At 31.7% G+C, this 17,004-nt stretch overlaps 3 protein-coding genes across 4 annotated transcripts; all 3 read right to left on the bottom strand.

The window, feature by feature from the left end:
- Positions 1–1,240: 1,240 nt before the first annotated feature.
- On the bottom strand, positions 1,241–2,262 carry LOC131661501 (protein NOI4-like). The gene is made up of 3 exons (XM_058931064.1): positions 1,908–2,262; positions 1,567–1,776; positions 1,241–1,489 (listed from the first exon to the last, which is right to left on the bottom strand). Exons 1-3 carry the CDS (start codon positions 1,914–1,916, stop codon positions 1,463–1,465), a joined length of 246 nt encoding a protein of 81 aa, XP_058787047.1. The 5' UTR covers positions 1,917–2,262; the 3' UTR covers positions 1,241–1,462.
- Positions 2,263–2,469: 207 nt separating this feature from the next.
- Positions 2,470–9,843, bottom strand: LOC131661499 (trans-Golgi network-localized SYP41-interacting protein 1). 2 transcript variants are annotated; one of them, XM_058931063.1, is made up of 9 exons: positions 9,777–9,843; positions 9,428–9,559; positions 9,073–9,333; positions 5,676–8,960; positions 4,538–5,357; positions 3,790–4,430; positions 3,209–3,356; positions 3,052–3,133; positions 2,470–2,881 (listed from the first exon to the last, which is right to left on the bottom strand). In XM_058931063.1, the coding sequence occupies exons 2-9, from the start codon at positions 9,521–9,523 to the stop codon at positions 2,779–2,781; spliced, it is 5,436 nt and encodes a 1,811-aa protein (XP_058787046.1). In that variant the 5' UTR covers positions 9,524–9,559; positions 9,777–9,843; the 3' UTR covers positions 2,470–2,778. The 2 variants fall into 2 exon arrangements, with proteins under 2 accessions (XP_058787046.1, XP_058787045.1); XM_058931062.1 differs by having other exon boundaries at positions 9,691–9,838.
- A 4,471-nt stretch (positions 9,844–14,314) lies between these two features.
- Positions 14,315–16,640, bottom strand: LOC131655796 (E3 ubiquitin-protein ligase AIRP2-like). The gene is made up of 5 exons (XM_058925601.1): positions 16,050–16,640; positions 15,802–15,964; positions 15,382–15,448; positions 14,998–15,241; positions 14,315–14,867 (listed from the first exon to the last, which is right to left on the bottom strand). The coding sequence occupies exons 1-5, from the start codon at positions 16,136–16,138 to the stop codon at positions 14,657–14,659; spliced, it is 774 nt and encodes a 257-aa protein (XP_058781584.1). The 5' UTR covers positions 16,139–16,640; the 3' UTR covers positions 14,315–14,656.
- Between the last annotated feature and the right edge of the window lie 364 nt (positions 16,641–17,004).

Consider the following 17,004-nt stretch of genomic DNA (forward strand, 5'->3'; position numbering starts at 1 on the left):
TATTTAAATCTAATATTTCTTCACATGTTCATATTTAAAAATCTAGTGATTTCTCTATTTTAATCACTGTAACAATATTTTTTGTAAAATATTCTCTGCATATATTCGTAACTTGCAAATAATTTATCTATCTGTGATTTTTCATTTGATTTTTGAAAATATTCATAGAAAAAATGTTACACGTTATTGATTTAAAAGTTAAACGAGGAAATTCAAAACTAAGACCTCCTTATAGAAATAGACATTAGACTAGTGCATTTGCCAATCACGCTGCTACCACTTAAGTTGTTTCCCTTATTAATTATTATTATTATTATTAGTTTGAAAACTAATTCATAATATTTTTTTTTGGCTTCCAAAACCTCATAAAAAGTTTATTTAATTAATGACCGGTGTCCAAGAAAAAATTTAAAGGGAAGATATGTTATTGGAGTAATTTTTTAATTTAACATAGTGTAGGTACTATTACATATGCATGCAGATAAATATTTTAGGTGTAGGTACTATTAGATATGCATGCATATAAATATTTAAGAAATTTTGTGGGGTCATCTGCCCCCTTAGACGCATAAATAGACGTAAAAATTATTTTCGAGATTTTTTTTTAAAAACTATGTTTTATTTTTATTTTTAGAATTTTTTTATAAGAATTTTTTTTTTTATTTTCAGAATTGTTTTTCTTTTTTTATGAAAATTTAATTTTCATAATTAAATCTGTTTATAAAATAAAACTGGTTCTGAATCGGTTTTAAACTGAATTTGAATTGTTTAAATTAAATGGTTCTGTTCATTAACCATTTAAGTGGTTCAGTTTTTTTATGGTGCAATACAATTCAGTTCAAATATACAATTCAGTTAGCAACATTTTTGAACACCCCTACCGCAAATATACTTCCGGTTTTCAATCATTTTTAACAAAAAAAAAAAAAAGGTGCGCACTGAAAATATACTTCCGATTTCACAGGGGCATTTTAGAAATTACATAGGATCCTTCTATTGGACATGAGATGGAATAAGAAATTCCCCGCGCGAAATTAACATGACATTTTTCATCTTTTATAAGGTCAAGCCTATTTATCATAAGATGAATATACTACATCTCTGTCCAAATTCTTAAAAATTACACAGAAGATCCAAAAGCCACAATACTTGAAAAAGTTGTGCGAAAGAATTGAGATTGAAACAACTATATGTTATAATATCATCTGCAATATTATAAATAAAAAAATAAAGACATGCTTTCTTGCTTTATATATATTTACAACAAAATCTTGGATGTTATAATTTAGTAGCATTTGATGCATCAAATGAACACCTACAAGCTACTACACCAATCAACGATTTGAGCAAGTTGAACCATTCTTCTTCATTCTTTGTTTCTTCATCCATCTATTATCTCATAATCAATGAGATTAATTAATCATCGCAAAATATATATGCATATCCTCATATCCATCTCTCTCTAAGCACTAAAGCAAAACCACTTTTTCTGCAAACAAAACCATAAATCATTCATCTACAAATAAACTAACACAATATTTATCATCATCATCAACAATAGAGTACCTTAGATGAGGTCTTTGTGTTTTTATTATTCTTGTTGTTGCGACCGCGAGAGTCGTATCTTCGTTGCGAAGGAAAACGTCCAGAAGCAGATGCAATTTTCTTCTCGTCTCTAGCCTTGTTGAATATAACAGTAAACCCTTCAGCTGAGGCGGGATCGTTTACATCCCAGTCTCCGAATTTCGGTAGAGGCTTTCCATCTTGTTCGGAATACTGCATATTAGAAAACATCACCATTCTATCATTTTTCAAAACAATGCAGAAAAGAAAATGACATAATAAAAAAAAAAATCAATGTGCATTGCATGATGATAATGAAACGACGGAGAGGGACAAGATGATACCGAAGCCATGAGGTTGAAGCTGATGAATTTGTGATGATGATGATATTGAAGAACACTAGAAATTGTTTAGAAGATAGATAGAAATTATGAAGAAAAGGAATGGAGACTAAATAGAAAAGAAAATAAGGGGTGAGGTGGAATGAATAAGATAAAGGTGAAATGCAAAAACTTTTATAACAGAATGAGAAACAAAGTGCCACGAAAACTAGCTGTCCAAAACGTTGGTAATTTGCTTTTGCAGTTTTACGTTGTAATTGTTTTGTTTTGGTTTTTTCACAAATGATTTACTCTATTATTATTAATATATTACTATTATGGCAATTTTTGTTAAATTTGTTTTTCAATATTATCCCTCCAATAACCACTTTTCGGTTAAAAATTAACTGGTTAACTATTTATGGTAAATAAAATTGATATATTAGTATAATGTACATATATAATTAGCACAACAAACAGAACTTGTCAAATAAAAAGAACAGAAATAAACATAGTTCAAAATGCTAAACAAATATCTTCAACAGGTCTTAATATAATATATTTTATTCATTGCTAGAAAAAAATTTGTCACTATAAAATTTTTTCTACATTTTTATTATACTACTAACAAGTGAAAAAAATTCATCTACCTATTTTCTACCTACAATATCCCTTAATATTGTAACAAATGTAGGGCTAATACAATGTTAGAAACTGAGGTCAAACATGAAAACTAAAATCTCTCAATCCCTAAAATGTGATTGCAGAGAACTAATAGAGAACAGGGTAGGCTTCATTTAGAAGCAGATGGACATTGATACTGTATCTACATTGGAATTTGCAGATGAAGGCCATTGTGTGTTGAGCATTCTATATTGGATAGATCACAGTTTTTCTACAATACTGTTCCCAGTAGCCATATATGCATGATTAGGATATAGCCGATGAGTCCCAATCTTGCTCTCGGGCGACTCATGAGAATACCGCTACCAGATACCCTGCATAGAGAAATCAAACCCAACATAAGTGTTTGGTTGGTAAAATTTTAGTCTTCAACACGGATGGCCATTTATTTTGCCATGTCAATTTTAAGATTGCAGAAACAGACAATTTCATTTACTCCGACTTTACCACAGGTAAAAATGATATGCTGAAAATAACAGCTTACCATATTCCGTCAATACGATCTGCAATGAGCTTTCCTTGTTTCGGTACGAATCCAGAAGTGTTCAGAGACTTGAATACATGACCTGCAAAGTAATCTATTATTCAGTATTCGAGTTTTAAAATCAAATCGTTTACAGAAAAGAGAAACTAGTAATCACCTTTATCATCGTTGGTATCAGTACTGCTGATTAAATTATCAGACTCCATACTAATATCAAGTGCAAGATGGTCAGTAGATCCTTTTCGCATACTTCGCACGTGAGCAGCCGATGGGACAGGAGATAATTTTTTATTGCCACGAGATCCCTGTGTAAATAAGAAAACACTTTAAAAATGCACTCCCCTTAACCTCTTTCTTACACATTAGTTTTTGGCAGCTAGAGGAAAAGCATTTCAATTTTGAGAACGCAGCACGCTAATAAATTATTGACATAAAACAAGGGATGGTAAACCAGGAAAAAAATAAAGTTCCAATATGCATAAAGAAAACCCTTGGAATAAATTCCGAAGTCATCAGCTTGAGTGCAAGAATAAAATAAAGGACTGGCAGACATATCTTTATGCTGTATTTCTATCACCTAATAATCATTTGGAACCATCAATGCAGTGGCGGCGAGAAAAGAATGACATGAAATAATTTCTTTTTTTAATGCAAAGGTGATTATGAAATGGTCTTGTAGACGCAGATATTGCATCATGTAAGAAATTTAAACTAAAGAAAACTGTTAAAATATAGCACCTCTTCAACTTCAGTTATCTCGGAGCTAGCAGGTAATAAGGGTGCTTCGTATATGTTCCTTTCCTGGACAATTTCTGGCTGAGAATTCCTATCTTGAATTGAATCTTCAAGTAAATTAACCTTGGTCGTTAATTCATCAATAACCTTCTGACTTCCAACTAATTTAATACCAAGTTCCTGGGCCTTAGATTTTGAATTTTCAGATTCCGAAAGAATGGCAATGATATGCTTTTCCAATGCTGGCAATAATTCTTTAACACCTTTAGATTTTCTATCTACAACCCAGTCGTTGGCTCCCAAAATATCTATAATTTTTTCCAAGACAGAGGTCAGTTCAAAAAGTTCGCTTTTGACCATTTTTGAGTCTTCACAGTGTCTATTGAGTTGTTTGACTTCCTCCTTTAGATCATTAATTTCAAGAACCTTAGTATCAAGGATTGTTTGCATCTCTTTTTTATCATGAGACAGAGAATTCATCTGATGATGCAACCTTGTAACACTATCAATAATGTAAGAGAGCTTCTTCACAGGGTCTGAAGTATGTATCTCCAAATCATCTTCAGACTCTACAATAGGGATATCGATCCTATCTATCTTGTCAAAGATATCTCTTAACTGAGATGCTGAGAGGATAGAGCTTTCTGCAAATGCAAAAAGGAAAATCTAGTCATAACAAAGTAAATCAATAAATGCACGTTTAAAATAAATTCAATATGGTTAGGTCCATACAGATTTTGACATTGCATACCTTCTTCTTTTGCCATCAAAGCACTGTGCATTGATGAAATCTCTTCCTCTTTTTCCTTTAGTTTTTCTTCTAGGCCGTGATAACCCTCTACCTTATCCTTAAGCTCACTGCAAACAATTTCGAGTGATTGAATATCAGACTCCAACTGCAAAACTCTGTTCTTATTGACGTCTTTCTCCTCTGTAGCCAATTCAAAAGCAACTGTGGTTTCATTCAATTTGGCCTGCAAATCTCTAACTGTTGTATCTGCTTGCTCACTTTTATATTTGAACTGTTTAATCAAAGTTTGAACTTTTCCAGAAGCATTTATCAACTTTCTTGATGCGTCTGCATATTTACTGTTTCTATGATGTTCTACTTGTTCATCTGCTTCATGGTTGAACTTCTCGACCTCAAAAGTGGAGCCAAGTTGCCCAAGATTTTGGTGAACTTCATTCTGAAGTTCATTGGTAGAATCAGTGCATGACGACAGCAATAAATTGATATCATTCTCTAAGAAGGCGATAATATTATCCTTTTCTTCGTTCAACTTTGCCACACTATTTGCCTCATCTTTCATTATTTTCATGTGCTCAACAATAGCTATTATATTTGACTCAGTTTCCAGTAGTTTTCCAGGGAGAGGAGAAAGAAATTCATCAATAGAATCCGAAAATTCATTAAACGTATCTGCAATATGTTTGCTTCTCAACATTAATTCGTCTGCAATTTTTCCAATTGATGAGATTATGGTGTCAATAGTAATAGTCTCTCCTTTGTCTATTTCAACTTCAAATTTTTCAAGGATGCCCGTAAATGGTTTTCTTACGGGTGGATCTTCCTGGAATAAACAGCATCACATTTACAATCAAAATATTTAGAGGAGATAGAGAGAGAGGATAATTAAACACAACCAAGAGCATTGGAATAACACATTTGATCCCAAAAACCCGGTACAATTTTTCATGGTATTGATGACACAGTTCAGTTGTTTTGTATTAATCCCCACAGAATTTTCAATTATATATGGATACATATATCTTAGTGGTTGGAAGACTTAGATGGAGAATATTCATAGATTAAATCAAAACAGTATCAAATGCCCAGTGCACAGAACCTAAGAAAATATCAAAGGCCTAAAAAGTAGTAAGAATATTACCTCCATCTCAAGGTGCCCTTCGGAATCCTTAGCAGCCAGGGTAAGATAGCTATTTACTTTGTTCACAGTGAGATGCACTTTCTTCAAGGTCTCACATTTCGTCTCAAAGGATTGTTTTATCTTGAAAAATAGAGCATCGTCTCTAATAAGTGTCAGAAGATAATTAAAGGATGTAAGGAGTGCTAGGGATTTGGTACTTAGGCGGCCATTCTTTTCTGATAAGTCAAGCATGTATGAACTTAACTTTGAACTGAGCGAAGATATTTCCTGTTTGGCAATTTCATTTGCATTTTCTAGGGTAGAAATATCATCTCGAGCCTTCAACAATTCATCTTCCAGTGATATTATAGTAGCAGACGAACCTACTGAATGACTAACATTATTTTCGGCTTCATCTTGCAGCTTCTTCAATTCATTTTCCAAGTCAGTCTTGACAACTTGATCAGCATTATTTTTTTCAGTCAACAAATTGAACTTACTCTCAACCTGAGACAGTTCAACTTCTAGATCCTTTATGGTTCTACGGGCCTCTGCTAGTTCTCCTGTCTGCCTGACTGCTTCATCTCTAACTCTCTCTAACTCTATCTCTGCATCAACTGATTTACTAGCATTATTTGCTGCTTCATCTTGCAGCTTCCTCAATTCATTTTCCAGATCAGTCTTGACAACTTGATCCGCATCATACTTTTCAGTCAAAAAATTGACCTTACTCTCAACCTGAGATAGTTCAACTTCGAGATCCTTTATGGTTCTGCTGGCCTCTGCTAGTTCTCCTGTCTGCCTGACTGCTTCATCTCTAACTCTCTCTAACTCTGTCTCTGCAGCAACTCTAGATATTTGAGCCTGCTCTTTCTCTTCAGAAAGCGCAGAAATATTTTTCTCTGCCTGTGATAAGGCGTCTTCAAGTAACTTACTAGTACTGCAAGCTTCAGCAATTTTTTCTTTAACTTTCTGTAACTCTTCCACAGCTTTTTCTTTCTCGCGTTCTAACTCTATCTTTTCTTCAGCAAGTTGAGAAACAGTGTCCTCTGAAGAAGATAATCTTTGCCCTAGGGAGTTTACAGTTTCTTGGGTTTCTGCCAATTTAACTTCAAGTATATTGGCTTCATCCTTAACTAACTGCAGCTGTTGCTCTACATGCACCTTAGCATCTTGGCAATCATTGACAAAACCAGCAAGCCACTTCACCTTATCTATAGGTTCCCCAAAAACTGGATCATCTGGAAGAACGATACCATCAATGCATTCCATCACTCTCTGCAACATGTTATTGCTCTCCATCAAAAACTGTTCAAACTGATTCTTTTCCATTTTTATTTCCAGAAGATCAGCCTCTAGTTTAGGAATGCTTTCCAAATCACTGGACAATCTCTTGATCTCATCCTTGTATTCAGAAACTTCAGATTCATGCTTCTGTAAATCAACCTTCAACTGCTCAATCTCTGAGTTCTTTTCATTTATAATACCTTTTAGATTGTCCCTATCTTGAACTAATCCCTTTCCTTTCTTAACTGCCATGGACAACTTGTCCCTGAGCATGCCAGTCTTTTCCTCTGATCGTCCAAGATCTTTCAGCAGAGAATCCCTTTCTTCTTTCAGTGCTATAACTTCCTCAGATACCACTTTTAACTCATTTGACAGCTTATTCACATCAGATCTAATTAGCAAATCTTCTTCAAGTATGTCTTCATACAGCGTTAAGCTCTGATCCCTGACATACAGTAGACTTTGAATTTCCTCTGATCGTTCAAGATCTTTCAGCAGAGAACTCCTTTCTTCTTTCAGAGCTATAACTTCCTCAGATACCACTTTTAACTCTTTTGTCAGCATATTCACATCAGATCTAATTAGAAAATCTTCTTCAAGTATGTCTTCGTAGAGCATTAAGCTCTGATCCCTGACATACAGGAGACTTTGAATCTTTTCAAACAATGCGTAATCAATATGAGATGCTTCGGAGGGGGAACCATTCTGTCCTTTCAATTTTTGAAAACATAAGTCAATGATCATCAAAGTGGTGGAAGAGAACTGATCAATTCCTTCATCATTCATGTTTAGACCGGAAAAATCAATTAACATTTTCACTATCTGATCCTTCTCCAAAGAAATCTGATGGTTCTTGCCAACTAGCTCGCCATATTCAAACCTCAAATCTGCTAATTCAGCCTGAAGGTAATCTTTTTCCTGTGAATCCACCAAAAGTGAAATACTCATCTGATCAATATGATTTATGGATGCTTCCTTGATTGTAGAAACTTCTTCCTGTAGAGCATAAATATTATTGTGGGCCTTACGGAAAGAATCTATAAGCCAGTTCATTTGTGATTCCAGATCAGATGATGAAACAGACTCTGGAAAGTCTAGTAGAGAAAGAGAATCCTTCAATTTGCGTAGTTCCAGGAAGGCGCCCTTAAGTTTATTTCTGTCATCCACAAGCCATCTTAGTCTCTCTGGCAAATCAAGCATTTCAGGCTGATCAAGTTCTGCATGAGACAAGATTTCTTCTACTTGCTCAAAAATTGCATGACTTTGTTGTAATGAATTATTCAGGGATGCAACCATATTGTCACTCTGGGCCAACTCTTCTTTAGTAAGTTCAGCAACTTCTAGTGCAGCTGATTTCTCCTGCAGTTCAATTAAACATTTCTCAAGCTCACTGGATTTACCAGCCAGAGATGACTTCAGTGAATCTCGCTGCTGGACCAAGGCCTTTCCTTTTGTCACAGCCATACTAAGCTTCTCTTTGGTATTAGCACATTTAACCTTTTCCTGCTCTAGTTCTACTTTTACATTTCCAAGCTCAGTGTTCAATGTCCCTATTATCACCTTTTCCTTGTCAAGCTCTTCAACCAGCTTCCGATTTTCATCTTCTAAATGAGACAGTTTTTGACTCAATTCTTCTTCCTTTCTCTTGAGCTCTAGCAAACCACCTCGAGCATCAACAAGTATGTTCCCATATTCATTCGCTATACTACCCAAGCCAACCTCAGAAAACGACTGCCCAAGTTGATAAATTTCAGAAAGAAACTGATTATACTTTTCAATCAAAAGTGCAGTATTTTCTTCAATATAAACTATTTTCCCACTTCTAGAATCATCCGATACTTGCTCTCGATTAACAACAGTTGCAAGAGAATATATTATCCTATCCACCACATCATCAATATGACCATCTTTTTCAAACCGAGCTTGTGACGAAACTTGCAAACTCTCATTGGATAACACTAATTCAGAAACCTTTGCATTTAGATTCTCTATCTCACGGTCCCTCGCCGATAAAAGTTCCTATAAAAAAATCACCAAAATAAATTAAAAAAACAATTTTTTTCTCAGCAACAAAACTGAATCTGCACTAACCAAACCAAACCAAACCAAAACTTGTCATTCATAAACACACCTGATATTCCTCCACGACACTTTCTTTCTCAGCAACAGCATTCTCAAACTTAATACGCAGCTGTTCCAGCTCCCCCGCTGCGCCACTCTGTTGTATATGAAGAATTTGACTTTCCTCTTCCTTCTCATCTCCATTTTCAGTATCTACAGCTTCTTCTTCCTTTTGCCTACCATCGAACGAGTTTAGCTCGTCAGGGCAATCTTCAAACATCCCATCTTCAGCCTCTTCCAAAACTTCATCTTGGAGATCAACATGAGTTACCTGCATCACTCACTCTCATTAATTTAATTCATTAAAAATCAAAACTTTTTACCATCCCCATTTCAATTACACATAAATTATTGGGAATTTTTACCTGGTCAATGGTAGATTCTGTTTCCCCATTTGATTGGGTTCCCAAATGAGGATCCGAATCCGAATCTTGCTCTGCAACGTGATTATTCTCAGACATTTCAAATGCTCCCTCCTAAACTAGGTTCATTCGGATCTGCAATTTCAAAAAATAAAAATAAAAATTATGAAATTTGCAAAATGGGATTAAAAAAGAACCTATATAAGCATTAATTTGAATTGAATCCGAAAATTGAATCTAATGAATATGAAATGAAGCAAACGAACCAGAACAAAAAGATTATTGAAAAAACACGAAACCCTAGAATGTAAATTGACTTCGAAAATCTGAAATAGCTACAGAGAGTGAGTACCAAGCAAGACGACGAAATTCGGATTGTAAGAAACATAAATAAATAAATTAAATAATAAATGAAAATGTTAACTTATTTTTAAACACAAGTTATGTTTCAAGAAAAGATAAACACAAGTTAAATATAGAAAACATTATCAAAAGTTAATATTTTTTAAATTTAAAAGTTTAAAGTCATTTTCTTAAATTTAAAATAAATTTAAAATGATGTTGAAAAATATTTCTTAACTCGAATTAACTTTATTCATATATAAATAAGAAGAATTTATATTTTATGTAAAATAAAAAAACTATAAATTATTTTATTCGTTTTAAAATAAATTAACTATTTGAATAAATTTACATATATTAAAATTTTGTATAAAAATAATAATATTTTATTAAATATTATTATTATTTATTAATAAATTTATTTTTATTATTTTCTTGAAGTTATTGATTTGTAAAAAATGAAACACACAAATTTATTTTAAAATAATTAATATTGTATTAAAAAATAAGATAAATTATTTCTTTTTAACTGTATTTTTTATAAGCAACTGTTTGTTTTATGAATTGCAAATTTATTTCGAAGAATGTAGGTTGGAATATTTTAAATTCGTATGTTTATTTCAAATTTTAATAAATTAATACCTAAGAATTTTTTATTCTTAAGAACTTATTTTTCACATAATAGTGTTCATTATTATTTCCATGTTATAGGGTGGAAGTGGAATCTTACATTTCCATGAAAATAAAAAATAACTACACATAACTTTTCATTTACAAACATTTCAATTTATTCATTTTTTATTTTAAAAATTAAATTAAATATATTTCATAAATATTCTCAAAAAATTATATTAGTCATCAAACACATAAATGGAAATAAAATTCAAATAATAATATTTTTTAAAATACTATTTCAAAGATTATAATTTTAATCCTTAAAACAAACACACCCTAACTAAAATGATTATTTAATTATTTATATAAATTAGTTTTTCAATAAAATGTTATTATTGTTATTACTTTGACTCATAACTCCAGTAAACAAATATCATTATTACCTAATGTGGTTCTTGAAGAGAGTATTTTAATACAAAAAAAAAAATAACTAAGGCTAATTGTAATTTTGAACTTTCTATTTTGTCAATTTTTTATATTTTTGGTTCGGCATTTTTAAATTAGTTGTTATTTTTTATAATTTTACTTCTCTTGTTGTTGTTGACCTTTCTTCTATTTCTTTAAACTAAAAGAACGTCATCTATTATTTTCGTTTGAATTATTAGTTGGCTAAACCTTTATCCGTGCTTCTATTATTTCTTGTTTCCATCGACTTTTTGGTAAATGATTTTGTCTTTAGTGCATGGCACAAAAGCCTAAGAAAAATGGAATTGAGCAAAGGCTCTCTTTAATATTTTTGAAATTATAATTTATAATTTATATCTTATAAATTCATACGAAAATAAAAAAATCATTTATGAAAAAGAGGTGATGCACTAATGATGTAAAATAGTTTTATATTGTTAATCAATCACAATTATATACTCCCTCCGTTTTTTATTATAAGTCGTTTTGAAAAAAAAAAATGTATTTAAATATAAGTCGCTTTACAATTTCAATGAATAATCAATGCTATTTTTCCTATTATATCCTTAAATATTTATTATTTTCTCTCCTTTCAATTATATAAATTTATCTTCCACACGTCATTAATGAATGATAGTTTTGTAAAAACCTTCATAATTTCTCATTTTCATACAACAATTATTATTTTTCTTAATCTGTGTGAAAAGTCTAAAACGACTTATAATAAAAAACGGAACGGAGGTAGTATCCAACTAAATCACTCTTTTGATTTAAATTTTTTTAATGACATGACAGACTCTTCATTTTTTATTGAATAATAGTATAAAACTATTTTACACTGTCAATGCATATCCATTAAATTCATACTTTTTTCATAAGTATGTAATTTATTTTATCAATTTATAGTTTCCTTTATATATATTATTTTAAATAGTGTTTTAATTTATAGTTTATCGTTATTAATTTTATTTAATTTTTATTTTTATTATTTTATTAAAATTTACCTTTATCCTATATAATTTATTTTAATTTAAAATAAAATAATTATGTATTTAATATAAAGAAGTATTATTTTATGTCATTTTACATTTATGAATTATTAGAACTGTTAATTTTATCAAACACTTCAATTAATTTATCAGCTATCAATTATTAGCTATCACCTATAAACTATCAGTCATCAGTTATAAACTATAAGCTATCTGCTAATTTATTATAATGATATAAATTTTTTGGGCCCAAAAGAGAGTCGAGCTACCTACAAAGCTAAAGGTCTCCTGAATGGGTCATATGGCCGTTCAAATGGGCCACGAGGCCGCTTGAATTTGAGTAACAGGTCACCCAATCGTGCCCCACTGTCCACTTACCTAATAAGCGTGAGTGGTGATGTAGGTCGACAATGACTAACTGAAGAGAGTTAATCAAAGAGAGAAAACCACTTTCACCTAGATCTAAGGAGATATAACTTTTTCCCCGTGATTTAGTAGTGGAGCAGAAGTAATCTCCCTCAACCCAGGTCCATAGGCCTTTATAAATATCTCAACCTTAGGGTTGACAAAGACAATTCGGCATACACACGAAACACCCCAATAAATATAAAGCTTCTGACCTCACATGAGTTTACTCTCTCCAGACCAAAAACACCTTTGAAACAATGTCTCTCACCACCGTGAGCTTGCCCTAAACTAGAGAAAATCATTAAAGTCTCTAGTCACCCCTACCAAGGCACAAGATAATGGCACTCCTGACGTTGTATATTATTTTTCTAACTTTTTAAAATTTATTATAATTTTATAATATATGATTATTAATGAATAAGTTTAATAAAAATATATTAGAGAGAAATATTATAATTATAGAATATATATATAAATCTCCTCTATTATTAAATTAAATATCATAGAGATTATTGATGTAGTTGATAAAACTATGATCCTAATAGTCTTGAAAGATTATTGGTCTGATTCTTAAAATTTGACAAAATTTTATTTTTATAATTTTAACATTATAAATAATTAACATAATGATAAATTAATAAAATTGGATTTTAAAATAAGGACACCAAACTTAAGAAAAATAAAAAATAAAGAGATCAAAATTATAATTAAGCTAAAAATAAACATAAAAAATCAACTTGCCGAATAAAAAAATTCACTAGTTCATTGATTAATATCGGTTTTCATCGAGTCATTTGCAATTACAGTCTGATGCTTTATCAGACCGCTCTGCCCTCCAGTTCACGGCTTAACCGATTTGACCGGCCAAAACAAACTGAGTTTTCAAACACTGCTTCAAAGTCTCATCATAAACAATCGTGAAATTTTTCCTCTTGCTCCATCAAGCATCATTGTTTGTAGCCATAAGCATTAATTTGTTTATGAATAACATCAAGCACAAAGGAAATTTTTCCTCTTGCTCCATCAAGCATCATTGTTTGTAGCCATAAGCATTAATTTGTGTATGAATAACATCAAGCACAAAGGAATTAATTTGTTTATGAATAACATCAAGCACAAAGGAAATTATCTGAACATTAACATGAATATCACTAGAGACATTTTTGTTCCATGGTTTTGTGATTCTTCAATTTCTAACAAAGAAAAGACACAGAATGACTGTAATATTGATTATTTTAATTACCAAGGTTATGTTTGCGAATTTGAAGGGGAGATGAGGGCTCCCGAAAACGAAATTTTAAAAATATATAAAAAAATATTTGACATTTTTTGAAAAAATAATTTTATTTAAAATAATAAAATAGTCATTATCATTACTAAATTTTTAATTTTCAAAATAGTATAACAACTAAAAGATATTTGGAAAATTTACTTAAGCTCTCCAAAATCCTCCATAACCCTCCTTCAATACAATTTTTGAGTTTTTCCATTTTATAGATTTTTGATTTTATAAATAAAATCAAACCCACCAAAATCCTCCTACCCAAAATCTTTTTATTCTTTTCTCCCAATTCTTCATATCTTGTATGACTTTGCGCAATCAACACAAACGGAACAAATTTTCACACACTTAAAGGGAGTAACATGTATAATATTATTACATTTATAATGAATCATAACAAAAAATGCAAAAAAAAAAAATATATATTTAATTGCAAACGAACCAAATTAATAGTCAACCTTACTAAAACGCAGATGATAACCATTTCACACAACAAATCTGAAAAGTTGTTTACCAACATTTATAACACCTATGAAGCTAACAACTATGTATACATATAAATTTCAGAGTATTCAAACAAATTCATATTTCTTCATACTACCATTAAATAATGGCATCAAACAAATTCATATTTCTTCACACCAATAAATAATGGTATGTTTGACAAAGTCTCCTCTTGACAGCATATAAATATTCCACAACTTCATAAACTTGTTTGACCAATATATCTAATCTAATCTAATCACATGAGTTCATCATCTCAACATCAATCTATTTCAACAAGTAATATACAAGGAGATTTTGCTTCATAAATTAATATCTTAATTACAACTTGTTGAAAATATTAGCAATGAAGATGCATCAAAGAGCTAAGAGAAGTGATTTTCCTGGTCTAAAATTCCAAGAAACTTCTCTCCCAAGTACAATGATGAAATGAGAATAATTTTTTTTTATGCCGGACTCTATTCACATTTGCGGTCCGGCTTTTTCTATATATGTACATTTATTTTCTTATTTAGTGAAATAATATCGAATAAACCACTGTGATCTTACAAGTGGTTGATGCACAGTGTGTGTGAGTATTGTAAATTTCAGAGTACCGAATTTGATTTCTACTCATTCAAAAGAAAATCAAATCAGGTATTCATAATACATTAGGAAAAGTGCGTCCGGGTTATCTTTGGGAAGCTTGTTGATATAGAGGTAAAACCGCAATAAGTCTTCTTTAGAAACTGTTTCAGCGTCAACAACATCTTCATCGCAAGTTAATACCCATAGATCCTCTGAATTAACCCTCCTCAAGCTACCGCGACAAAAAGGACACGACTTTGACTTCCTGTTCCTGCAAATTGAACAAGCCCAGTACAAGAGGATTGTCAAAATGTCTAACAAATGTTTATGTCAGGCGATAAGCTCAAATAAGTCAATCGAAACAGGCTCAATAAAGAATGAACATGAATGTGAGTAATTACCATTTGCGGTAGCATTTGATGCACATGGCGTGACAGCAATTAGGCAAAACCATTTTGGTACAAGGCTCTAAGCAAATCCCACATTCATCTTCTCTTTGTAAATCAACATTGGTTAGTTTCTCATCTCCTTCAATCACCTTCTTGCCACAAACCGAACCTTTTAAGCTCGTGTTCACTTCTTCACAAGTCTCCAACTTGTCGTCGAAGCTACCGTGAAGCCGCTGAAGAGACGGCAGTATAACAGCTGAAAGTTCAATTTTTTTTCAATGACATAAAGCCAAAAAACAATAATCAGTCAATGCAGACATAAAAGATGATGCATTTAAGGATAAGAAGAAAAGTGGTTTGTACAAAATTGCAAAGTCAAATTTAATCCACACATACCATAAAAATCCTTAATGGTTGCTTTCCTTCCACGGCTAGACAAGATTGATCTCCCATCATTTGGTTCCTATGTTAAAACAAGATAGGATCAACAACAACAAAAACAATCATTTATACCCAAAGTCGTCTTTAGGGCGAGCGAGTCAGACTACCGCACATGGCCTAAATTTTGACACATTTAAATTTTAGCTAAAAATGACCTCATAAAATATTTTTTTCCAAGTTAAACCAAGACAAAATAGAATTCATATTTGATTCGCCACACTGAAACCGTGGTTAACCTACGCAGAATCTCCGAAAACCTAAGACGACTCTAATTATAGCCTATGATAATATTTTTTTGTGTGAATATGTTAAAAAAGAACAGGACAACACAAATTATCTAGAATCAAGAGGTATGAAAGAAACAAATGAACTCACTTTGTATATAAGTATGTGAAAGAGGTTAAGATAACTATGCAAAAAGCCAGCACAAGACCAATCCATCCATTGAAGAAACAACAAAACAAGAGGAGCCAATTGATTACAAACCAATTTCATTTTAATAAGATTTCCTCCCTTTGCTCTTGGAATTGCAGCAGCCCTAGAAACCACAATCACAAACCCATAATTCAATTTCAATTTTCACACCTCAAAAAATCAAAACTTGAAAATTCGATGAAACTTACAAAGAATTAGCTTGTTGTATATCAGCCTCAAGTATTTGAAGGGAATCATGATAAGGTAGCCTAGAAAGGTAGTATGGCATCATTGCCATAACTCTGGAAACAATCAACTACTGTTGTTGTTGTTCTTCTTATAAGGTAAAGTTCAAAACTTTATATGAAATAGGTGAAGATGATGAGGTTTTTTGGATGACCCTTTAGTTAAAAATCAAAACTTGATATGAAATTGGTGAAGATGATGAGGTTTTTTTGATGACCCTTTAGTTAAAAATGAAAACTTGATATGAAATAGGTGAAGAAGGTGAGGTTTTTTTGATGACCCTTTATTCAAATTGGAATGAAAAGGGAAAAGAAAGAAAAGGGTGAGGGATTTATGGATGAAGAGAAGTAAAGGTGTTGGCTTTTTTGGTTGAAAGTTTGAAGCTTTAAGAGGTGATTTGATTAATTGATCAATTAAGAATGAAATGAAATGGATATTATTATTAATTTTAGAGGATGAAATGAGTGTGGTTGGGTTTTGGTTAAAGAGGGTGGGTGAGGTAAGGAATGCCGTAAGGAAAAAGATGCGTCAAATTAAGAGTATTGATTGATGAGACCTACGACATTAGGAATCATAAGATATGCGATAAAAGACAATAGCTTATGTTGCACTAGTAGGTTATGAAATCAGACTCCACCGTTTATTTTTCCATTTCTTTCAAAAAAAATAAAATATGAAATTTATATTTATTTCATTCTCTTTCCTCATGCCTCATCCAACTGTGGCCATTATCTTAGTGGGATTTTATATCTCCCTATTTTGTCGTATATTGGTTTCACTTGCTTTTCAATTTTGAATATTGGTGAAATATAATATGGTTAGGGACTCAGCGTGTTTGGGGTAAGTTTGAGCGATTTTTACGTAAAAAATTCATTCGTATTGGAAAAAAAAAAAGTTTGCGGTTTGGTTTGGTCCGGT

The sequence above is a fragment of the Vicia villosa genome, linkage group LG3 (genome assembly GCF_029867415.1).
Source record: "Vicia villosa cultivar HV-30 ecotype Madison, WI linkage group LG3, Vvil1.0, whole genome shotgun sequence".
NCBI lineage: Eukaryota > Viridiplantae > Streptophyta > Magnoliopsida > Fabales > Fabaceae > Vicia > Vicia villosa.

Coding starts and splice junctions, on each gene's coding strand:
- LOC131655796 (XM_058925601.1), bottom strand. CDS start 16,138: ATGGCAATGATGCCATACTACCTTTCTAGGCTACCTTATCATGATTCC. Junction 15,965..16,049: donor ATACAACAAGCTAATTCTTT/GTAAGTTTCATC, acceptor TGTGGTTTCTAG/GGCTGCTGCAATTCCAAGAG. Junction 14,868..14,997: donor ATCAAATGCTACCGCAAATG/GTAATTACTCAC, acceptor TTCAATTTGCAG/GAACAGGAAGTCAAAGTCGT.
- LOC131661501 (XM_058931064.1), bottom strand. Junction 1,490..1,566: donor ACACAAAGACCTCATCTAAG/GTACTCTATTGT, acceptor TTTTGTTTGCAG/AAAAAGTGGTTTTGCTTTAG.
- LOC131661499 (XM_058931063.1), bottom strand. CDS start 9,523: ATGTCTGAGAATAATCACGTTGCAGAGCAAGATTCGGATTCGGATCCT. Junction 5,358..5,675: donor AAGGGCACCTTGAGATGGAG/GTAATATTCTTA, acceptor TGTTTATTCCAG/GAAGATCCACCCGTAAGAAA. Junction 3,357..3,789: donor AGATAACTGAAGTTGAAGAG/GTGCTATATTTT, acceptor TTATTTACACAG/GGATCTCGTGGCAATAAAAA.